At 41.7% G+C, this 24,814-nt stretch overlaps 1 protein-coding gene across 1 annotated transcript in view; it reads left to right on the top strand.

Annotated features, from left to right (window-relative positions):
* HTR3B (5-hydroxytryptamine receptor 3B) overlaps positions 1-24,180 on the top strand; it is a 31,204-nt gene extending 7,024 nt beyond the window's left edge. The window contains exons 3-10 of the mRNA XM_077114694.1: positions 3,753-3,913; positions 12,105-12,149; positions 12,490-12,599; positions 12,854-13,023; positions 13,523-13,680; positions 22,197-22,407; positions 22,506-22,688; positions 23,945-24,180. Of these exons, the coding sequence (XP_076970809.1) occupies positions 3,753-3,913; positions 12,105-12,149; positions 12,490-12,599; positions 12,854-13,023; positions 13,523-13,680; positions 22,197-22,407; positions 22,506-22,688; positions 23,945-24,180 (1,274 nt within the window). The remainder of the gene's footprint in view (positions 1-3,752; positions 3,914-12,104; positions 12,150-12,489; positions 12,600-12,853; positions 13,024-13,522; positions 13,681-22,196; positions 22,408-22,505; positions 22,689-23,944) is intronic.
* Positions 24,181-24,814: the final 634 nt, after the last annotated feature.

Here is a 24,814-nt window from a genome sequence, read left to right as displayed (position 1 = left end):
TGAAAGTAAAGATTCTACTGCCCACAGTGTGTCTGGAATTGCACTTCCAGCATTGTTGTTAACATTTTGGTCACACTGACATCGATAAATCATAGAAATTGCTGCCTGTGGTGACAAGTGACATGACATCATTCATAAAGAAATGGGTATAAACAGCATTGTCGCATAGGGAGAAGGTATCTCATTTACAGTTTCCTGCTGGATCCCTCTTACCTTCAGCAGCTCATCAAAATAACCATCAAAACCACGGAGAGCCCAGGCGAATTCATGCACAGGACACCACCGATTAGATTTCACTCACGCACTGTGGCAGGAGGTGTGCAATTTGCTTCAGTCCAATGACTTAGTGAAGCTTTGAGCTCCCTAAGGGATGGCAGAGCTTGTGAACAAAATATCTTTTCGCAATTCAGAGGAAGCCCTCACAAATTTGTCACTTCCAATTGTTGGTGCTCATTTCTTTTGCTTCCTTTCTGCTGGTCTCTCATACCTCAATACCAATCACAGCACTTTTACCAATCAACATCCCTGGGTCATAGGAAATGGTTGTTCCCTGGACCCAGAGAGAATTTTCCAAAAACAAAGATCTAATTTTCTGACAAGTGAATTTTATTTAAAGGCAGACAGAGTGAGAAAAGAGACTTTTGAGGAGAAAAGCATGAATTGGAATCTCAAATATCTTGTTAATTTAAAAAACACACAGATCTTTGGGCTCACTGTATTGCCCATGTTTTTGTTTGGTTTTTCTATGTAATTGCCAAATTACGAACGGAAAAATAAAAAGTGAAACCCAAGGAAGAAGTGAAGTTTTTGTCAAGTGTGTAGGTGAGATTCTTCCATGTGTGCCAGGAGGGAATGATAGAGGAATAAAGAAAGGATTCTGTCTCCAAAATGTATGTTTTCTGCCAAAATGGAATTATAGGTACAGTTTGCATCCTTAGAAATGGGGGTTGATTTATTTATCTTTAAAATGTGATTTCTTTAGCTCTTGGCATTCAAGGAAAGCTCTATCAAAACATTTGCTTGATACAAGTTTAAGGAACAGAAACTTCAGAGTTTAAATTCCAGGAATAACATATTAACATATCAAAACCAGGTTTTGACAAAAGGTTACAAAACATGCAGAGAAACAAGAAGTGATCCCTAAGCAAAGAAGATTAAAGCATTAGAAACCATCAATGTAGAGGATCAGACCTGGGACATCCCAGAAAAAGACTTTAAAAAAATGGTCCTACATATGCTCAAAGAGCTGAAGGAAAACATGAATGAAGATCTACAGGAAATCAGGAAAATGACAGATGAACACAAAAAGAATATCACTAGAGTGATGAAAATTATGAAAAGGAACCAAACAGAGCTGAAAACCACAATAACAGAAATTTAAAATTTCCTAGAGGAGTTCACCAGCAGACTGGAGCAATTGAAATAATCCAGTCTGAGGGGCAGAAAGAGGAAAGAATGAGGAAAAGTGAACAGAGCTTTGAGGAACCTGTGGGACACCTTCAGGCATACCATTCTATGCACTGCGGGACTCTCAGAAGGAGAAAAGGGTAAAGGTAAGAGAGAATGTTTAGAGAAATAATGACTGAAGGCGTCACAAGTTTAGTGAAGGACACGAGTATGCACGTGGAGCTTGACAAGCTCCAGACAGGATGGACCCACGTAGACCCGCATAGCGCCATGTTGTAATTGGACTGTTGGGTACCAAAGATGAAGAGAGAATTCTGGAGGGCATAGGAGAGAGGAACCTGTCACATACAGGCCAACCTCAATAAGATTGAGTGCCAATTTCTCATCAGAAACCATGGAGGTGGGGGGAGTGGCAATGGGAAGATATATTTAATGTGCTGAGATCAGAAAATTTCCAACCAAGAACTCAGTATCAGGCAAAACTCCTTCAAAAAGAATTAAGACATTCCCAGAAGAACAGGGGCTGAGGAACCGAGTCACCACTGTATCAGCTCTGTAAGAAATGCTAGAGGAAGTTCTGGGTTGAAAGGGAAGGGCAATAGACAATTGACTGGAACCACATAAAGAGATAGCGATTTCCAGTAAAATAATGACATGGGTAAATATAAATACCAGTACTATTGTATTTTTTATTTGTCACTCCAACTTTCACTTCCTACAGGGCCTCAAAGGCAAATGCATGAAGTGTGCTAATAAATCAATAGATTTGGACTCATGCTGTAAAAATACGTAATTTGTGACAAGAGCTACATGAAGGTGGGAGGACACAAAGGTATAGGAACATAGTTTATGTGTGCTATTGAAGTTGGCATCAAAGCAATGAGATTGTATTCGATTTAGGATATTAAATTTAAGCCCCATGGTAACCACAAAGAAAATATCAGAGAATATGCAGAATCATAGAGACAGAAAATAGAGTAAGGGTTACCAGAGTTATGGGGCAGGGACAATGCAAATGAATATGGGTTTCTGTTTAAGGTGAAAGGAAAGTTATTGTACTGGATGGTAGTGTGGGTACTGTAACATTGTGAATGTAATTAATCCCACTGAATGGTATGTTTGAGAGGGTTGGGATGGGAAGATTTATGTTGTATATAAGTTTCCACAATTAAGAGAAAAAGGAAGAAAGGAAGGAAGGGAAGAAGGAGAAAGAAAGAGGGGGAAAAAATTAAAGAGAAAATGACAATTAAATGTAATATGTGATACTGGATGGGCCTAAGGATGGAGGAGAAAAGGCTCAAAATAAAATAAAATAAAGTAAATATTGAAATACGGACTGTAAGCTTTATGTCAACGTTAACTCTCTTAGAATAGATAGATGATAGATGGTAGATAGATAGAAAGACGATAGATGATAGAATGGTGCAGCAAAAGTGGCAAAATGTTAAGATTGGTGGATCTAGGTGTCTGGTGGCTGGTATGTTGGAATTCTCTGTATGGAGTTTGTATTATTTTTTGCATCTGCCTTATAAGTTTGAAATTATTAAAAATAAAAAGTTAAAAAAAAGGCAATGTACAAACCACTATGGAAATTACTATTTAGATTATTTAGGGATCATGTATTGTTTCATTTAGCATCTCATACACAGAGAAAAACCTTCTGGTCACATGTATGAATTGTGAGAATGGAGCTTTGTGGGAAGTTCACGTTATCATTGTAGAGGTCCTGAGATAGTTGAAAATATAAGTTTAGAATCCAGGAGAAGGGAATTCTGTAATTCAAAGATTTGATTAGCTTTTTCTGCAAAGGGCCAGACTATAAAAAATGTTGGGCTTTGCAGGCCAGGTGGTCTCAGTGGCATTTGTGCAACTCTGTCTTTGTAGCAGAAAAGCAGAGACAATCAGTAAATGAATGAGTGTGGATATATTTCAATAAAACTTTATTTAAAAAACAAGTGAAGGCGGATTGATAGTTAGACAGATAGATAAAATGATATAGCAAATGTAGTAGAATGTTAAAACTGGTGAAGTGGATCATCCAGGGTTGGGGGTGGGAGGGATATATTGGAGTTCTCTGAATGGATTTTATGTTATTCTTCCAACTATTCTGTACTTATTTCAAAGCAAAAGTTAGGGGGGAAAATGAGACATTTTTACTGGGCACACAGGTCTACTTTAAATAGGTGTCTGCCAAAGAGTCCCTCTAGTTAGCTGCAAACTTAGGCCATTTGGGGTGAGCTGAAAACTATGTTATACCACGAGCCACCAAATCCTGAGCAGTCTAAAATCTCCTTAAGATGCTAAGTTCTTATTGTCATCCTCACTGTGATAATTTTCCTTTCCAGGAATCCTAGCCACAAACACAGCTCATCCCAGGAATTCTGCTCTCCATCGTCTCACCAAGCAGCTATTACAGAAATATCACAAGGATGTCAGGCCAGTTCACAATTGGGCGAAGGCCACCACTGTCTACCTGGATCTGTTCGTCCATGCTGTGTTGGATGTGGTGAGGCTCATCCTACCCTTTACTATGCCTGTTACCCTTTAAAAACTATCTGTTTTTATGCAGGGGCCCAGGAGACTTTATATTCTTGAGATTCTAGTTGAACTGGTAAGGAAACTGTGCTAGATTCATTGTAGCAGTGGAAATGAGGTAAAATATTAAGGCAAAGCATGCCACCAACTAACATTGTAAGAAGGAAATAATTTAGAAATATGAGTTACATGGAATCAAGATGTTTAAAAAATCATGTTCAAAGATCCCCATAGATTGGGAGAAGGATTAAAGTAGAAGGAGGAGGTATAACAGAAAATGGGATTTAACAAACGAGTATGGCTGTAATAAACTCTTTCTCTCTTTGATCTTTTTTTTTTTTGCTGTATGGCGGTGGTCACATTTCATTTTTTTTTCCATTGAGTATCCCATTATTGCAACACCATTTGTTTATTACTAGACTAATTATGTTATTTTTCAAGAATATTATAAAAATGGAATCATACATATATACAGCCTGAGAGATTGGCTTTTTTCATTCAGCGTAATTCCCTTAAGATTCATCCACACTGCTGTGCGCATCAGTAGTTCATTCCTTTTTATTGCTGTTACATTCTAGGGTCTTGCTGTTTTAACCTGTCTGACTAATCTACGCATTTGGTTACCAATTATCATCTTGCTATTGATTTTCTAGTTGTCCAAGCTGTTTTTTGTTCCTCTGTTTCTCTTATCCTGCCTTAGTTAAGGCTAATTAAAAAATTAATATTCCATTTCGGGTCCCCTGTTGGCTTTTTAGCTATCCCTCTTTGTGTTAAATTATTAGAGGTTGGTTTAGAAATTTCAACATTCATCATTAACATATTACAATGTACTTAGAAGTAATATGACACTTCACATAAAGTGTACTAAGCTTACAATAATAAAATTCCATTTACTTTTTGTTCTACTTTTGCCTTCAATTTTACATTTACATACATATAACCTGTGGACCCCAGAAAAGCCATTTTCTTTAATCCTTTTTCAGTATTGCTAGTTGGGATCTTTTTGATTGTTTCCATGGAGAGGTGACCCACTCAGTTGTGGATGGTACCTTTTGATTAGTTTATTTCCATGGAGATGTGTCTCCACCCATTCAAGATGGGGTTACTTACTGGAGTCCTTTAAGAGGGAATAATTTTGGAAAAAGCTTTAGAGCCAGTAAAGTTCACACAGCCAGAGACCTTAGGAGATGCAGAAGGAAAATGCCCCTGGGGAAGACTTATGAAAAGAAAAAGCTAGCATTGGTCACTAAGGCCTTCCAGCTGAGAGAGAAACCCCAAACTTCATCGGCCCTTTCTTTGAAATTAAGGTATCTTTTCCTGTATGCTTTAGTTTGGACATTTCTATGGCCTTAGAACTATAAACTTGCAACTTAATAAATTCTCCTTTTAAAAGCCATTCCATTTCTGGTATATTGCATTCCTACAGCTTAACTAAAACATACCCCAAATACAATTTTGTTATTTAATTTACTTTGTAAAAATAATTCAATGATTCTTCTTTAATTTATTTTAATGGAAGTGTTTTTCCTATTGATATTATAAGGCAGTACTATGTCTTATAGAATCACTGATTTTTTTTTTACTAAGAATTAAGCATTACACTGGTGAAGAAACAAATTTTGAAACTTATATAAGTGATATGTTATAACAGGGTTTAAACTATTTTTTGTCTGATTCAAGTTATTTTAACATAACTTTCTTCCACTTAGTGGGCTTAGATCAACCCCACTCAACTGTTTCCTAGAATACAGGAATATTTAAATAGTACAAATATTGCCTCCCCTCTCCTTTAGCACTCAGTACAACTTTTCTCAGCTTTATTTACCTACTCACACTAGTAGAAGTACTAGATCTCAGATCCTAGAAAATATTATTTAATTAAATGCCAGATAATAGCCCATCCCACCTGAAAAGGGCTAGTTTTCTACAAAATTTCATTAGAAAAGTCCTTTGAATCTTTTTTGTAATGGGATATTGAACTAGAACTTTGGAGACCTAGTTTCATGGGATTGTTTCTTTCCCAGGTTAAAAGAGATATCCTCCTTGCCATTTAGTTGTTAGTGGATTTTTATGACTGTATTGTTTACCAGACATTGTCCAGAGCGAACAGCATGATTTGAACAAGGACATGGATATGAACCACACTCTATGAAACCCTGGGGCAGGGGTATAATTAACCTTGAATAAGGGATTAAGACTACTTTTCAAGTCTCTCATCATCCTTCTACTTTCTGATTTCATATTGCTTAGAATAAAGTAGAGTTGCTCAAGCTTTCCTTTGAAGGCTTATTTGGAGATAAATATAGAAAAGCAGTCACATCTTTATATTAATATTTTGCCTTTGAGCAACTGTATTAAACTGAAAATTTGTATCTAACTCTTTCTTCCCACCCTAATAAAAAAATATAATCAGAATCCTTATGATGGATGAAGGAAACACCATTATTTTTTCAAGAATTTTTTTCCCCTTACTGCTTATGCTCATATATAATCACACATTTTACTAGAATATGTTAGACACATCAATTAATTGGGTATGGCCATCTTTCCTTGAGAAATCTGGAAAATTGTTGTATTCCATTTGTGGTGGTTTGAACCATGTTTTTAAATTTAATCCATTCCTGTATGTACAAACCCATTGTAGGTAGGATCTTGTGATGAGGCAACTTCAGTTAAGGTGTTAACCTTATTCAGGATGGGTCTCAATCCTCTCATTGGAGTCTTTTACAAACAAAATGAATAGAGAGAGAGAGCCCCATGGAAGCAAGAACCTGAAATCAATGAAACACAGAAGAGGGAGGAGGCCAGCAGATGCTGCCATGTGCTTTGCCATGTGGCAGAGGAGCCGAGAGGATTGTGGGCAGCTGGCCTTTGGGAAGAAAGCACAGCCTTGGTGATGCCCTGATTTGGACATTATCATAGCCTCAAACTGTAGGCTAATAAATTCCCATTGTTTAAAGCCAACCCAGGGCAGGCCTCGGTGGTTCAGAGGCAGAGTTCTCGCCTGCATTGCTGGAGACCTGGGTTTGGTTCCCGGTGCCTGCCCAATGCAATATAAAAAAGCCAACCCATTTCATGGCACCATCTTCTTTGAGCAGCCTCTTGAAACTAAAGTACCTACCTGCTAGTTTTCTTATCTGTACCTACATTCTTAACCTTACTTTCTGCATGTACTCTATACTCCAATCAACCTGAGCCCCTTGCTTTTTCTTGCCTCTAAACCATTTGCTCTATTTCCTCCATTCAATATCTTCCTTTTCATTTCCAACTGCAAAATAATATCAATCCTTCACCTTTTAGCTCCTTTAAGATATTTCCCTCAATTCCTGCAGCTGGCAGCTGTATATTTATTAAGGCACATAGTTATTTGTTAAAATGTCATATTCCATAATTTAGTATAACCTTCTTGAGGGAAGGGCTGTCATACTCATTTTTGTCTTCCCCCCAATATGCAGAATAGTATATCTCACCTCAAAGATAAGAATAGATACTTAAATAGTTAATTAATTAAAATATATTAGTAGCAATTCTAATGTTGTCTTTATGAATGTCATGGCTACTCTGAATATGCTTTGAAAATGTCTCTATTACATTTAGGTGGACTAAGCCTTAAGTTAGTCCTAGAGGCAGGACAGATTTGAAGGACTGGATAAAATCACTTATAGATTCTGCGCACGGAAGGACACTTCCAGTGTGATGAGGTAACTTGTTGGATGCATGTGCCAGCAGCTGAACTGCTGGCAACTTTTGTTTGGAATGAAGAGCATTCAGCCCAGTTTTCACCCCTGCACCTCACTTCTGTTATAATGTGTTGCCTCCTGTTTTGTTTATATAAAAGACTACAGTCTTGTCTTAGAATTTCTGGGTATTATGAGTACCTTAGGGAAATCTGATTATAGAGATAATCTACTCAACAGTGGAGAGTTTCAATTTGTTTCTATTGAGTTTTGTCAATTCCGAATCCCAGATACCTTTGTATTCCAGTCCATTGACTAGAGCCTCCCAGCCAGACGTTGAGGCATCTGTTTCTATAGTCTCTGGAACTGGGAAAGATAAATAAGAATGTGGGGGAATTATCTGTATATTTGCTAACCACCAATTTAGATCTAAATAGACTCCCTCTGTTAGGAAGACTAATGAATTCCAATTCTCTGAAATATCCTTTGCTTTTAACAAGCAAGATGGAAGGTATCTGAAAAAAAGAAATACACAGAGGGAAAAGCTGTGAATAATGCCACCAGAGAACCAATTATGTTCACCAGCTGGCATTGAGAAATTTGTTTCCTTTGACAAAAAAAGATTCTAGTTGGTCTCAAATTCTTTTTTGACATTGTGTTCTTTAGGTCTGAATGACAAATTCTCCCAGCCAGCCCCATAAGATGTTAGAGAAAAAATTTTTAACATTATTGTTACAAGTAAAATGACAGAGCGATGGGCAAGAAGAGAAAAATGAGCTAAGGCATCACAATGGCAACTCAAGAATCAACAGGAGAAAATGATAGCAAACACGAAGCACTGAAACATAGAGACTCTCTCCCCAGCTACGTGGCTGAGTCAGTGAGATACATTCACAACTTGGAATGACAGCGATAAAGAATTGGCATACATTTAATAGATGTAAAAGTATATTTCTTATGAAGGAATAAACTGCTATATTTTTCATCCAATATGAACTGCATTTTTGATTTGTTTTTCCTATTTGTGGGAAACTCTCATTGAATGCAACTAAGACATACTAAAAATTTTATGCTTTAGTGGGGGAGACATGATCTTTCAACTGATAAAATATGCAAGGAAGTGGTGTCACCTAATCTTGAGTTCTCAGTAGAGGTCTTTCTTCAACTGCCAGGATCCCTGCAGAATTGATCTTGGCTAGGAGTCCCCTCTGTACCTCCTATGAGCTGTACTTGGAGGAAATTCTCATGAATTTAATCTTTTCATGTTGTGTTCTGCTTTAAAGCCTACCTTTGTGCTCTAGTTTGCTAGCTGCTGGAATGCAATATACCAGAAATGGAATGGCTTTTAAAAGGGGGGAATTTATTAAGTTGCAAGTTTACAGTTCCAAGGCCAAGAAAATGTCCCAATTAAAGCAAATCTATAAAAATGTCCAGATTAAGGCACCAACGAGAGGTTACCTTCACTCAAGAAAGACCAGTAAAGTTCAGAGTTTCTCTCTTAATTGGAAAGGCACATGGCAAATATGGCGATGTCTGCTGGCTTTCTCTCCAGGCTTCTTGTTTCATGAAGCTCCCCGGGGACGTATCCCTTCTTCATCTCCAAGCGTCTCTGGCTGCATGGACTCTGGTACTTCTCGTGGCTATCTTATCATTCAGAAGCTTTCTCCAAAATATTTTAAAGGAATTCAGTAAACTAATCAAGACCCACCTGGAATGGGTAGAGTCACATCTCCGTGGAGACAATCTAATCAAGTCCCAATACTCAATAGGGTTCAAAAGAAACAGCTGCCTCCATAAGATTGGATTAGTATTAGAGTATGGCTTTTCTGGGGTACATAAATCCTTTCAAACCAGCACACTTTGTATACCAGGTTTCAAGTCTGTAAAAATCGGCAAAACAAGTTCTCTCAGACCAGCCTTTGTTGAGCCACTAAAGCAGGGTCCCTCCATATCTGCTCACAAGCCCTTCTCTTTTCTCAAGATATTCAGAAACGCGAATTCAGGAGTACTTTGCTTTCTTGATGATAAAAGGGGGTGGGGTGGGGAGGCTTTAACCTAAAAGGTTATTGTTTCTCTTTTAAATGATGCCAATCTGTGCAGAGCTGCTGTGTGCACCTGTATCAGGCACTGCACAGTCCAGAGCCCCCGTTCACATGCACAGCAATTTTAACGGTGTCTTCCCAGCCCCAACCCAACTTAAGTTCTTCAGAGTGGTAGCTCTGACCCCGTACAGAAAGAATATTTCCCTTTATCAATGTGGCTGGATAGTTTACTGGATGAGTTCTGGGGAGGCAGATAGACCTGTTATTTGCCTTCATGCCATCAACTCCCCAAACACTGTTATTTACTGAAATTTGGTATTGTATTAATTTTGCAGAAGTACGAGGGATAGTTGCTTGAATTCCTTAGCTCTGGACTTAAATCAGGCATGGGAAACGTTCTACACAATTTATTTCCCATTTCTTCATCTTGGATTTTTCCATTTCTCCCATTTTCTTCTAAGTGTCAGTGATAGATTATCCATGAAAAGGAATGCAAAGTAAGTTCAAGGAAATTTCATTAATGGTTTGCATCAGCCATCTTACTTACACATTCCCTAGAAATGTCTTTAAAATGTTTCTTTCTTATCTTCATTAACAAGTACTTTTTTAATTAGAAGCTTTATCAAGATATGGTTCAGTCACGAAATTCACTCAAAGTATACAGTTCAGTGATTTTAGTATATTTAGATAGTGCAACTATCACTACTAATATCAGAATATTTTTATCACCCCCTAAAGAACCTTCCTATGTATTAGCTCCAGGTACCCATTGATTTACTTTCTGTTTCTATGGATTTACATAACCTGGACATTTAATGTAAATGGAATCATACAATATGTAGCTTTTGGGGACTTCCTTAGCTTAGCATATTTTCAAGGTTCATGATGTTGTACCACGTATCAGTAGTTCATTCTTTTTTATTGCTGAATATTATTCCATTGTATGGCTCTACCACACTTATTTATTCATCAGTTGATGGACATTTGGGTTGTTTCTGCTTCTTGACTATCATGAATAATGTTTCTATGAACATTTCTCTACAGATTTTGTGGGGGCATATGTTTACAATTCTCTTGGGTTATACTTAGAGGTAGAATTACTGGGTCATATGGAAACTCTATTTTTAACATTTTGAGGGTCTACCAGACTATTTCCCAAAGAGTCTGCACCATTTTGCAATGCTACCAGCAATGTATGAGGGTTCCAATTTCTCTATATCCTCATGAACACTTGTTATTATTTCTCTTTTAGCCATCCTGGTGATGATAAAGTGGCATCACATTGTGGTTTTGATTTACATTTCCCTGTTAACTAAAGATGTTGAACATCTTCATGTGCTTATTGGCCATTTATATATCTTTTTTTAAAGAAATATCTATTCAAGTCCTTTGCTCATTTAAAAAGTGGATTATTTTTCTTTCTGTTGTTGAGTTGCTTTTATGTTCTGAATATTTTCTGAATAAAGGACTCTTGCCAGACATATGACACCTGAATATTTTCTCCCATTCTGTGGGTTTTCTTTCCATTTTCTTGATGGTGTCCTTTGAAGTGCAAAAGCTTTTAATTTTGATGAAGTCACACTTACCTTTTTTGCCATTTGTTGCATGTACTTTTGGCATTATATCTAAGAAACCATTGCCTAATTCAAAGGGTGAAGATGTACTGTTATGTTTTCTTCTAAGAGTTTTATAGTTTTAGCCTTATATTTAGGTCCATTTGAAATTAAATTTTTTGTATGGTGTGAGGTATCCCTTTCCTTTTAGTCCCTAAGAACACAGAAATTTTAAAATGTGTTTTCACTTGTTTAGATACTAAGAAATTGATAAGGAGATTTATTTGTTTGTTGGCTGGTTGGTTGGTTTGCTTTTGTGGTTGTTGTTTTTTGGGTCCTTAAAAAAAATCACAGACTCATTGCAGACATGAGAAATCACATATATCATCAAAAATGGAATTAATTTACATTAAGCTCATTCAGTCTGTTTTATAATCAGAGAAATTCAAGCATAGGGTGACCTAGCAGGAATGGCTGCCGATACCAGTGAGGTAACACTCATCAAAAGATTATGAATAATATTCTGACTACAAATAAAAGCTTGGTTTAATCATTTTGAGCCCAGAATTGACTAAGACTGCATATCATTCTTTTAGTCTGATTAATGGCAGAGTAACTAATTAGAGTAGAAAAGAGACCAGTAAATCATTCAAGACATCAAGCACAAAGTGTCATTTTGTCATAGATAATATAGTAAAGCTCACAGCGACAGGTGTGCATGATAAATAGGAACTGAGAATACATTTTTCAGGTAGTGTCAAGATAATGTTATTAAATACAGGTTTATTTGGTTACATTTGATTTCTTACCCTGAATTGTCATACTGTGGAATTGGCCTTTAATTTATTGGAATTCTAAGATTTGTTGTGGGTTTTCTCTTTGCTTTGCAGGATGTACAGAATCAAAAATTAAAGACAAGCATATGGTACCGTGAGGTAAATGCTTATGTTTCCTTCCACACATATTGGACTCCTGATCTGGGTCAGTTTCCAAGTAAAATTAATCTAAAGTATAGATATTACCTACGTTTCTATCTCTCTATTAGCTCTTTGGATCTGCAGCAGCAGACCTTCTAATTAGAATCCATATAAAATGTATGGCCATGGTTTCTGGCTGGGGCTACCATCCTAGGATTTCGATGAGGAGTCATGTCTCCTAATAGTAAAACAAAAGGGCCAATCAATTTGGTTATTAATCCAAATCTCTCCTTGATTCTTTGGGAAAGGTTGATATTGTGCCATTATGAAAAGCTTCTTTATTGGTTGCTCCTGACAGGTTTGGGTTGACGAGTTTCTATCCTGGAATGCCAGCATGTTTGATGAGATTAGAGAAATCTCTCTACCTCTAAGTGCCATCTGGGCCCCTGACATCACCATTAATGAGCTGTAAGTGTGCTGGGGTGTATTACTCTGTATATTGCGCTGCTTAGAATATTCAAACCAACTGAAGTGAGTTAACCTTATGAAGCTGTCATTGCTGAGCTTATCTTTCCCAGGGCGAGTCATCTCATGGGAAATGAGAGTCTGTCTGCACAGCGCAGTCTAGTCCTACACGTCATTGTCACTTCCATTTCATAATCAGTTCTCCCTACATTTTGAACTGACCTCCTGTGTAATGAGTCCTCTTGTGTTTCTTCTAGCGTGGACTTTGAAAGATCACCTGGCCTTCCATATGTTTATGTGAATTCATCTGGGACCATCAAGAACTCTAAGCCCATCCAGGTGGTCTCTGCATGCTGTTTAGAGACATATGCTTTTCCATTTGACATCCAGAACTGCAGTCTAACCTTCAATAGCATTCTGCATACAGGTAAACTATGAAAGACACTAATTGGAAAACACATCTATGCAGGGTTGGCACACACATTATGCCATCCATCAGATCTATTTTGTTCTTACAAAGTAGACTTTTAAAAAATCTAAGTCTTTTCTTGCTGTTATTCAGTGGCTGTTATAATTCAGACCACGTGGAATGTTGTATCCATATATTTACCCCATTACTGCTATTGATTTGCGAATACAAAAATACAGGTGTCCACTGCACTGAGAATGTATGGAAGTCACAGGACCAGTTCCATCATTCTATTCCAGTTTAAGTGCTTTCCAAACTCTAAATTCATGGCTAGAAATATTTTATCTCCACCACTACTGTCAATTCAGTATGTTTTAGCTATACTAAACTCCATCCCAGAAAGACTGTGCATGTGGCACAGGAGAAAAGGAAGGGTTTGAACTGCTGAGTTGGAAACGTGGGTTGACATTGGATTCTTTTTCTCTACATGGAAGTCAATTGTTTGTGCTGTTTCCAGTGGAAGATGTTGACCTGTCCTTCCTGCGGAGCAGAGAAGACATTGAGCGTGACCAAAAGGTCTATTTGAATGACAGTGAGTGGGAGCTTCTTTCTGTGCCCACAACATACAGCATCGTACACAGCAGTGCTGGAGAGTTTGCACAGATTCAATTTAACGTAAGTTCTCCCCCTTCCTGTCCCTGTTGCCTACTTCTCCGCTGTCCTCGGCCTACTCTATTAGGCTGAGGAGTCTCTGCCCTGTGGCATATTCACATTCATTATCGTCCAAGTGTGGTTGATTCAGTTAGCTCTGCCCATCGACCTGCATTCCAGCATTCCAGAAACCAGAGGTTCATCACAGATGCTGGTCTCCTGCTAGAAATAATCCACAAACTAGTATAGAGAGTGGCCTTCAGACACCAAGAGAACTAGAAGTAGGCTCCTGAAGCATGAATCCTCAAACATTCTAAATACATACTAACATCCTCACTTCTAATTGCTACCGAGAGGAAAAAAAATCCCCATACCCATCACCCCCTCAAAAAAAATCGGGATAAGAGTGTCCCCTCAACACTACCATCCCATTTTTATTGTACATTAATGCCATATTTAATCCATCAATAATACATATGCATGACATCGTCAAAAAATCATTAACCTGAATACCTTGAGGGGTTAGTGAGCAAACTACCTGTGGGGCACCCTGGTGGTTTCTGGATCAGAGAGAAAAACTACCCTAAAAAGATAGAATGAGAAGTCACATTTCACAGATACAGCCGTGGGGAAGGCTCCAGACTGGCTGTTCATGGGGAGATCTGTACAGTAGGCCTCGAGGGTGTTGGGGTGCAGGACTGGGAAGCCTGATGCTTTGCACCGCAGAGACAGTCATTCTCCCTATCCTGGCCCTCCTGGCAAGCCCTCCTGACAGGGGAGCTGCAGCAGGGTCACGTGACCTGGGCAAACTCACATGACTCAGGCGAACTCACCGTGTGATTTGTTTTTCTACACAGAGTCAGCAAATGATGGTGGTGGTTGTGTGTGCGTGTTTGGGGGAGGGGGGGTCCTTCCAACCAGGTATTAATGGGTCTGATGGGAACACAGAGACTGCAGGCAGGTCAGGATTGAGCACGAGATGAATTCTTCTAGAAAATGAACGTTTTGAATAAGAAGCCTAGGTGTCATGGGTTACTACTATGAGGTCTGTGGTTACTGTGGATAATTATATGCTGGGGGTGGGTGCGGGTAAACTATTACCAAGGGCACAGATGCCTCACCACTGGTTTAAAGGTGTTGTATGCAGCTTTCCAGCAAAGCTCAGCAAAACTCTAAGTCAGGGGTTTCTCAGCCACAGTTCTGCTTTGAAATTGACTAATGCATAATGCTGGATACCAGGCAATAGCAACTCACACCTTCCAGTAGTGGGGTGTGGGTTCTTGCCTAGAATTCTGCTTGGATTTTAGCAAAGCTTGTATTGCGGCCTGTTTGTCCACTTTTCTGAGCTCAGAAACAAAAGGAAAAAAAAAAAGAGAAAGCTTTTTAAATTTCAATGAGTTTCTTGGCTAAGAGTAAACACCTCATTAATTTTAAAGATATCAGCCCACAAACATTATTAATGCAGCCGAATAATGGAGAGCATTAAAGGGAAATGTGAGGGAGTAGCATGTGCGAGGTGGAACACAGTCACCTACCAAGCGCTCCGGAGAACGCTGCACACACCATTACCTACACCGCACGGAAGGGACAAGCAAAGGCAAGAGAGGGGCAGGTAAACAGGAGCCTGCATGCTCCCTCTCTCTCCATAACTAATATTTGAAGTTACATGCTACCTTTCACCCCAAGTATTAATTGTCTCAAAAGTGGGGGGACATTATCTGTTTCCTACGTCCATTTTAAATATGATGCACAGAGATGGTAAGAGGCTGTTTAAGGAAAGGGAGTCTTCCCTGCTCTGCTTCTTCCCCAAGTATCGTGTTTACACTGAGGCCTGCTGGAGCAGGGATAGATAGGATCTCCTGCTCTCAGAGAGTTTCCCTGGGTCCCTTTGTCCTGCGGCTAAAGTGGGTTACCCAGCAGGGCTGGCTTCCAGACTGGCCCTCTGGAACAGAGGAAAGAATCCTGAGCAGAGTAAGAGATCATCAGGTCAGGCAGCCAGACTTAGGAGCAGTTCTGCAACTTTTGAAAGACTTAAAGTAGATTCAGTGACTATCGCAGTTCTCTGTTTCCCTCCATGTCTCTCCGCCTCCCCACCTCCCCATTCCTGCAATGCGCACCCTGCGAGGTTTGTTATATCCTCTTACCTGATGCCAGACACCCCCCAACCCCCTGAATTTAACAACTGAGACACTCAGGTGTCCTTCAACAGCCCTTGGCCAGTAATGTGAAATCCAGAGCCCAGTTCCCTGCTTACATGGGGCCTCCAGGATCCTGGCAGCAAAGGGTCGTTTTCTTTCAGCCCAGGCTGCCCAGCAGGGATTAGGGGTAGGTGAAGCAGGCAGGAGGGACAATGATCTATTCTACATACACCCTTGCTCTGGGCCTGATGTGCACTGCTGCCATTTATTCTAAATCAAATGCTCTGTGTGCCCTGTTAGTTCCAGCTCACGGGCAATCATATCTGCCAGCTTTAGGACACGTATTGTTTATCAGAGATCACGGCTGATGCTTTGGAATCGGGCTGCATTCCACAGGGGGCCCAGAGCACAAGCACTTCTCCCTACAAAGATGTCTGTGTTCCGCCTGGGACCCGATCCAGTGGCCATGGGAGGAGAGATCTCCTCCAATTCATTATCGGAGGTGCTGGTTCTCAGAAACAGCAGGGTGAGCATTCAATTTCTGTACAGCAGTGTTTTTAAAAATCGAATGAGGCTAGAAGGTGGGGGTTGGGGGGAATAGGAAGAAAATTTAGGAATTCGTGTTGGATGGAAAAGAGTGGCGAGTTACAGAACTAAATTGAGCCCATCCACAGATAACCTCACACTGACTTAGGTGTTTATTCAGGCAAGAATTGGGGTGCCCACAGAGTACTCCTGGAAAGATGCAAATGGACACTTGGGAAAGAAAGGTGGCTCATTTATCTTCTTCTGTCTTAATTTTCCTTTGTAGATTTTGTTGAGATACCATTGAGTGGTATGCTTCTTCTGAGCATCTCCAGATCACTCCAAAGACAGAGAGAGTGTGTGTGCAAGAAAGATTAGAACCTTAGAAATCCTTCCAGGGTCACTCAAGTGATCATGGAATCCTGAACTTTCTGCTAATCTAGCCCAATCCCAATCCACAGTCCAGATCTAATAAACTCTCAGTCCCATGCAAGGATCTTACTTAAGTGGAAGCAACTTTCCGATTCTTTCTGAATTGGGAATGTTGGGAGGGGCTTGGGAGGGGAGGAAAATAGGCTTCTGTGTGAAGCGTGGGTTCTGGGTGTCAAAATTCCAACAATAAAGATGGTCATGCAAAATTGAGTATTGGTGGGGTCTACCATCACAGAGGCAATTAGAAGCTAACCTCGGAGCCGATTCCATCTCCAAGGAGCTCTACACACACACATTCTGAATTAGATTGATCTCTTTCATTAACATCAATAGGCTCCAAATACCTTTGTGTACTTATTATTACCTGGCTTTAATGGATAATGAAATTGTGGCATAATATTGCTAACACCTGAAGGGTGTCTAATGGAGAACATGGACTGAAACTAAAGTGCTATTTCTCCTCTTTCTGTGGAATTTAAAGGCACCAGCTCCTTTAGTCCATTAGAAACAATAGGCTCCAGGAAGGGGCAGTTCTGCAGAGGGTGGTTTCTCACTGTGCTGTTGATACACGCGCACGCACACACACACACACACACACACACACACCCCACCATAAATGGGGGTAACTGCCTCTGTTGTGCCCTGTAGGGAAGTAGCCTTTGGAAGGAATGGTCTCAGTAGAATGGACCCTCTTTGAGCTAACTTCGCACTCCCATCTCATTGAAACTAAAAGTAGCATTATTAACAGACTCTAACACAACTCAAGAAACATCTTTTGACCTCTTAGCATGTGCCAGGATCAATGGTGAGCACTGATGTCACAGAGATAAATAAGACAAGTTTCAAGAGCTGCCCAGGGAGAAATGATAAAAAAACTCACAAAATTAATTGAGCACTTACCCATGTCAGACACCATTTTAAGAGATTGTACATGCAATCCTCACATTTCTATGAGATGCATGCTCTAAGTATCTGCATTTTAGCAAACAAGTGGATGGAGGTCCAGAGACGCTAAGGAGCTTAGTTGAGGCTGCAGGTGACTGGTGGAGCCGGGGCTTGAACCCAGGCAATCTGACTGCAGACACTACGTGCCTAATCCTGCAAGATGATGACACACAACTAAATGTAATGCAGTATACGTCAGTCTCTTCTTTGCCATCCTCTCATTATGTTACTGGACAAGTCACCAAACACAAGGGTTGGGTTCTTGATCATATAAAATGGGGGCAAGGATGGGTGTCATGTCTTTCCAATTAACGGTTCTAACTCCAGTATCTAAGATCATGCCTGACCACTGTGCGCCCTCAGTTAACGTTTGTTGAACAAGGGAATAAAGGGCTATGAGGATCAAATGAGACAGTGAAAATAAAAAATTTCTGAAAACCGTGTGATAAAATTAGCGTTTCCTTAGGCTGCATCAGGCTCATGGAAGAATTAAGCTTGGCCCATAGGTAAGAGCAGTCCAGAGGTAACATTGTCCCTAAATCAACCTAAAGAAGAAGTTGGGTCCTTTGATCTTGAAGAAGATCAAAACTGTAGGTACTATTTGGTCTGTCTTAAAAATAAGCACATCCTTGCTAAACACAGTAGAATGGAGGAGGTAACTTTGGAGGGCCGTTATGATATTATAAGCCAAACGTAGGGAAGATTTCTGCCTTAAGTTACAGCAGAACCTAATGGTCTACTCTTGAACCTTCTTTCCCCTCCACTTTCATCTACTTTTGATATTCAATGAAAAATATCCTCCCGACAGGATAGGCTGCATAATTTGGGGACCCTAGTGCAAAATTATTAAAAATTTAAAAATTGTTAAAAATTATTAAGAAATTCAAAATGGCACTAGTCAAGTGTGAAATCCAGTGTGGGACCCTCCTATGTGTGTGGTCTCGTGTGAGTGTACAGGTTGCACACCCATTAAGCTGGCCCTGCCTCCAGACCCCTTTGTTCTTCCCACCTGGAGGACCAAGCTATCTGATAAAACTGCACTCTCCCTGAAATCTGGGGCTCTGCAGAGTCACACTGTCCATAACAGATTCTGGTCCGGATTGCATTCTCCTTTCTAGTTCCGTGTCTCCCGGGCCAGGGGCTCAGTGAACATGCTCTGCATCAGCCTCTGCGTGGGGGAAACATCTCAGCGTGCACATGCTATTTACGTAGGAACTTTATTTAAAAAGCACAACAACTAATCTCAATTGCACCCAAGGTGTTTGGCAAGGAAAAGGTAAACTGCTTTTTAAAAAGAGGGAAATTGAGGCATGGAGAGATTAAATACCTGACCCAGGATCATGTAAACTAGCACATATAGGCACTTAAAATTGAGGGGCTCTAGGACTCTCTTCCCTTGACTTCAAGTCTGGGCTCGCTCTGCATAAACCAACGTGCCTACTTATATTCTTCTTTTGGGTCATACTATTATGCTGTTTCTTCCCCTTCCTGTCATATCCACCATGAAGTCTCTAGGGGTTCTTCTTGCTTCTACCCGCCAGGGACAGCAGGCTTGGTGGCCCTCCACCCCTACCCCCTCTAGCCAGGTCACCCTTAGCCAGGCTGGGCCTTCAACACAACTCACCCTCCCCTGTTCTCTGACACATGCGTCCCTTCTCACGCCCCCGCCTGATGACTGCCACCGCCGTTACCGTGAGATCACTGGAGCTGGTGAGCTGCAGGTTGATGACAGTTCATTTTGTTGTTGTTTTTCTTGTTGACCAAATTATTATAGAATAGTAGACCTATTCTATTGGTCAAATAGTAGACCAAAACATAGAGAAATGTTTTAACCAAATTATTGCAAAGCAGTGAGTGTGGCTCTGGCATTCAGTATTTGCAGCCAGTTGTGCTTAATGTGAAAGACAACAGCGAGATGACAATACACCGCAAGGTTCTGGCCTGTCACGCTCCACCATTTGGCCCAGGAGCCTGGCTGTCACCAGCAAGGTGATGCCTGCCCTCACCCAGCCAAACTCGTTCGCAGCCGCGGCTCCATCCCAACTCACCCTGACCTCTGCGCTTAATCTCTGCCTCGTCTCAGAGCCATCTAACTCTCTTCCAGAGGGAGGAGAACCCTGCAATCACCCGGACGACTGGTCGGGTCAAGACCAGAGCAGTGCTGGGAGTGAACACCCGGCCTGGGGTCGGAAGACGTGCAGGCATTTCCCAGTCCTGCCAATTACTCGAATCACTCACTTAAGAGAGCTGAGCTCTATGTTTCCAAAATCTATAAAGTGGACATACTAGTTATCAGCAAGTTTGTAGTGAGGATTTAACACCAAGTGCGTACAAACATCTAGCACATCATCTGGCATGTAGAAAGCATTCAGTTGTTTGGTGAATCAGAGAAACAGGGATTTCAAACATTATTTTGTTCAAAATCTAATAATAAAGGAACGAGAGTACTCATTTGTTCCATAAACATTTACTGAATACCCACTATAAGGTAGGTATTATTTTTGGCCCCATGGGGAATTGAAAAAAAACAGTCACTGCTTTCTTTCTCAAGGGATCCACAGTTTAGTGGGAGAAGCCACCCTGTCCCTGTATCCTCTCCAGAAAGAATGAGAATAGAGCAGGTGTTTATTAAAGATACTTTATTTCACCATCCCAGAGAAGCTCTGTATCAAAAACAGCAACAACGATGTTACTAATTTTACAAGACTCTAATTCTAATGGACAAAATGCCCTCCCCAGCTCTGTCTGCCCGGCCCTAGCAGAGGCCAAGCTGGGTCTCTTCAGATGCCCCCCGCTCGGGTCCACCTTCCACCTTCTCCTCCCTGCTCTGTGGCCTGGAGGCTGAGCTGTGGGGCCTGCAGAGAGGGACTCCTCGATCGTGTGCGGCCAGCAGGGTGAGAGGAACGGTAGGAGATTGGGAGGATGGAGGAGAGCGAGTGGGGTATTTATTTCTGCATGCAGAGTCCCTTCCAGGCTGGCCGCAAGGCACAGCTCTGCCACACAGCTTTCTCTTCTCAGCTTCTGGCCATCACTCCATCTTCCTGAACCTTCAGGCCTAAGAGTAGAAACAGCTCAGTCATTCCCACAAAAGCTTTGGGGCACTCCTCTCCTTCCTGTGGTTTCCTAAACCCAACCCACATCTTGTGAACAGGTTTTTATTAAACCCTCTTCAAATTTCCCAATAAAATTGTGCCATTGGCTCCTGTTCTAGTTTGCTAGCTGCCAGAATGCAATATACCAGAAACAGAATGACTTTTAAAAAGGGGAATTTAGTAAGTTTCTAGTTTACAGTTCTAAGGCCGAGAAAATGTCCCAATTAAAACAAGTCTATAGAAATGTCCAATCTAAGACATCCAGGGAAAGATACCTTGGTTCAAGAAGGCCGATGACATTCAGGGTTTCTCTCTCAAGTGAAAAGTCACATGGTGAACACAGTCAGGGTTTCTCTCTCATCTGGAAGGGCACATGGTGAGCACGGCGTCATCTGTTAGCTTCTTCTCCTGGCTTCCTGTTTCATGAAGCTCCCAGGGAAGCATTTTCCTTTTTCATCTCCAAAGGTCGCTGGCTGGTGGACTCTGCTTCTCGTGGCTGTCTTGTTCTGCTCTGTTCTCTCTGTATCTCCCATTCTCCAAAATGTTTCCTCTTTTGTAGGATTCCAGCAGACCAATCAAGACCCACCTAAATGGGTAGAGACACATCTCCCCTAATCCAGTTTAACAACCTCTTGATTGGGTTACATCTCCAGGGAGATGATCTAATCACATATGGTATTGAATAGGGATTATTCTGCCTCTACGAAATGGGATTTTCATTAAAACATGGCTTTTCTAGGGTACATACATCCTTTCAGACCAGTACAGCTCCTGCCAGATTCACAGGTGCCAAGAAGCTCATGTCCCATGTAGGGAGATAGGACCGAAGGGACGAAACAACATATTGCATAATTTGTTTAGGATGAAGTACTTTGGTACAAGACTTACCAGCTGCATGAGCTTGGACATGCTATGGAGCCGCTCTGAACCTCAACTTCTGTGTTTGAAATTGGACAGACTAATACTCAGTTCTTAGATTAGTTGTGAGGATCAAATAAGATAAAGTCTATGAAATGTTTCATCCAGTGGCTGGCACACAGCAAGCAGTAAATAAAAAATGACTTATTAGTATTACCATAATGATTAAAATAATATTTGTAATGATATCATTAGATCTATGTAAAAGCTTACAGGATCTTTTTTCCCCCATTTTCTATTTCACAAAATAACCTCAAACACATTTCTAAAATAAACTACATAGTATTGTCTTTGCAGCTGTCCTGTAGGACATTTTGAAAATGATTTTCAAAATAAAAGGTTTAATAGTAAAAAAACAAAGACAATCCTGCATAGATTTTTCACGTTGTGCAAAGACGCTGGGACCTCAGGGAGCAGCCTCGGCTGTGCTGGTGAACCCCCCGCCCGTCAGCATGGCCCCTCGTCTCAGCAACTTCCTGTCCCTGCCCAGGTGGTGATCCGCAGGCGCCCAATGGCGCACGTCGTGAGGCTGCTGATCCCCAGCCTCTTCCTGATGCTCGTGGACCTGGGGAGCTTCTACCTCCCCCCTAGCTGCCGCGCCAGGATCGTGTCCAAGGCCAGCGTGCTGGTGGGCTACACCGTCTTCAGGGTCAACGCGGCCGACGAGGTGCCCCGGCGCGCGGTGGGCACCCCTCTCATAGGTAAGCGCAGCCCGGGATCCGAGGGTGCGTTTCAGCGTAGAGGCCGGACAGGCCCCCGAGACCCCGCCTCACCCCCCTCCTTCGGCCCCTTCCCGCAGGGATCTTCTTCACGCTCTGCATGGCTCTCTTGGTCCTCAGCTTGTTCAAGTCCATCCTCCTGGTCAGAGCCCTCCATGGCGAGCAGCGCAGCGGGCAGGAACCGGCCTTCCTGTGCTTTCGAGGGAACGCGGATGCCGATGGGCCCAGGAGGGACCCCCAGACCCAACCCTCGGGGGCATCAGGTGTGTGAGCAGCCATTTCTGAGGCGCCCAGCCAGGTGTTAGGCCGTGTGAAGAATTTGGCACACCTGCTTCTTAGCCTCTGTGCTGCATTTCACATTGCCTCTCTTGGGACCGAAGACTGCCCCTGGGGGGCTTTCCGGAAAGCCTAATGTCATCTTCGAGTCAGGCCCTCAGCCGCTCTGAGCTTGTCTTATTTCCCAGTTACCACCCGTTACCTAAAGTGACTGAGCCATTGACTCCAGAACAGTAGTAGAGTGCAGGCTTATGTGGGGTGTGTGTGTGTGTGTGTGTGTGTGTGCGCACGTGTGTGTACAGTCGACTCTCATTCACAGTAGTTATGTTCTATCAAGTCACCACAGACACTCGGTTAGTGAATACTGAGCTGTTACTCCTATGGGAAACACAGGGTTAGGTTCCTGCCAGTGTCTCTGGTCACAACATTTTTGTTAACTGATCAATATATGACCTTGCTTGATATGCGTTTCTGTTTAAAGTCACCTTATGTGCTATCTACCATATAATTTATTCACATTGAATTCACAGCCAACAGCACTATCACTCATGCCTGAACAAAGTTTATGTAATACACGTGTTCTCTCTGTAGAGCACATTGCAACCTTTTTGTACTTAGTAATGCTAGTCAGGACTTCAGTTTTGGGGGTCATTTTAAACAGCAAAATCACCAACAACGAGCACAAAAATGGGTATCCTGTGAAAAGGATACTCATTTACACCATGAGCTGAAACAGGAAGGCCATCAGGAACTCAATTTTTTTGCCGCATTGCACACGTCAGCAAATGATCATGGAAGAACCACAAGTATTAATTTCAGTTTACAGATGCATTTTAAAGAGTAGACAAATTCACAAATACAGAATCCACACACAACGAGGCTTGACTGTATATTTAGGTTCTACTTGCTAAATGTGAACAAGTCCAAGAATCCTCCCAGTCCCTGAAGCCCCAGCTGAGTCGAACCGGGCTGCCCCCGGCTCTGACACCTCCCAGATGGACCTGGCCTAGATACACCCTAGTTACGCAGCACGGTCTGCCCCGTTCTCCCAGGTTCCCTTCAGCACCGCCTTGCCTGTGCACCCTCTACCGGGAGAGAGGCAGTCCCCAACCAAACCCAACCTGTTGCCCAGTTTCCCCTATGACTTCCTTGAAGGATGAGGCCCCTGGCTTCAGTGGAAACTCCAGGCGGGCCTTGGTAGCCCTGACTCATCTCGGGTGTCTTCCCTTTCTCTCCCCCTTAGAGTCCCCTATCTGTCGGGAGCACCATGTCCAGTCAGGGGCCCTGAAGGAAGTCTGGTCACAGCTTCGATCCATCAGTAGCTACCTCCAGACTCAGGACCAAGCTGACCAAAAGGATGTCGCGTGGCTCGCCCTCCTGTACCGCTTTGATCAGCTGCTCTTTCGAAGCTACCTTGTCGTGCTGGGGCTCTACGCTGTCACCCTGTGCTCCCTCTGGGGGTCGTGGAGCAGTTTGTGAAGACTGAAAATTTCAATCTTGAGGGAGGGCTGAAATGTTTTGTGGGGAGACTAGAGGGAAGGAACGGTAGGTTCAAGGTCTTTTTACCCATCATTGCTTCTTTTCATTCAGTCTAGGTACGCACACCTAATGAGCTACTGCATAACCCAGGAGCAATGCAGTCACGGTGTAAATGTGTAAATAGTACAAGAATATGCAATGAAAAGCAAGCCTCCCTTCTTGTCCCAGTTCATTACCCAAAAGTAACCCCACTGGCAATCTCTTATGTATCCTTGCAGGAAATGTCTAGTTCTTACAAGCGTATATGTATGTTTAAACAGTTTTTTGAAAAGTGTAAGATCTTTCCACTTCCCGGTCCCCTCTTGGTCATTTACTCAGTCATTCAGCAAAACCTTTACTGAGTGTCTAGGTGTTATATTAGGTACACAAAGGTAAGCCACTCATGGAGCCTTCTCCACTTAATTCCCAGTCAACCTTGTAGCCACTGGAACAGAAAATTCCCACTGTCACTGTATCCTTCTGAACTGCTTGCTTGCACTGTATCAGCTGAATCCACTGTCTCCATCTCACCCATGCCTCCTAACGATTGGAGGAAATCCAGGGACCAAGGCTTCCAGGTACATTTTGGAATAAA

The sequence above is a fragment of the Tamandua tetradactyla genome, chromosome 8 (assembly GCF_023851605.1).
Source record: "Tamandua tetradactyla isolate mTamTet1 chromosome 8, mTamTet1.pri, whole genome shotgun sequence".
NCBI lineage: Eukaryota > Metazoa > Chordata > Mammalia > Pilosa > Myrmecophagidae > Tamandua > Tamandua tetradactyla.
The sequence above is the reverse complement of the archived record's forward strand: the minus strand, read 5'-3'. Positions and strand labels throughout refer to the sequence as shown.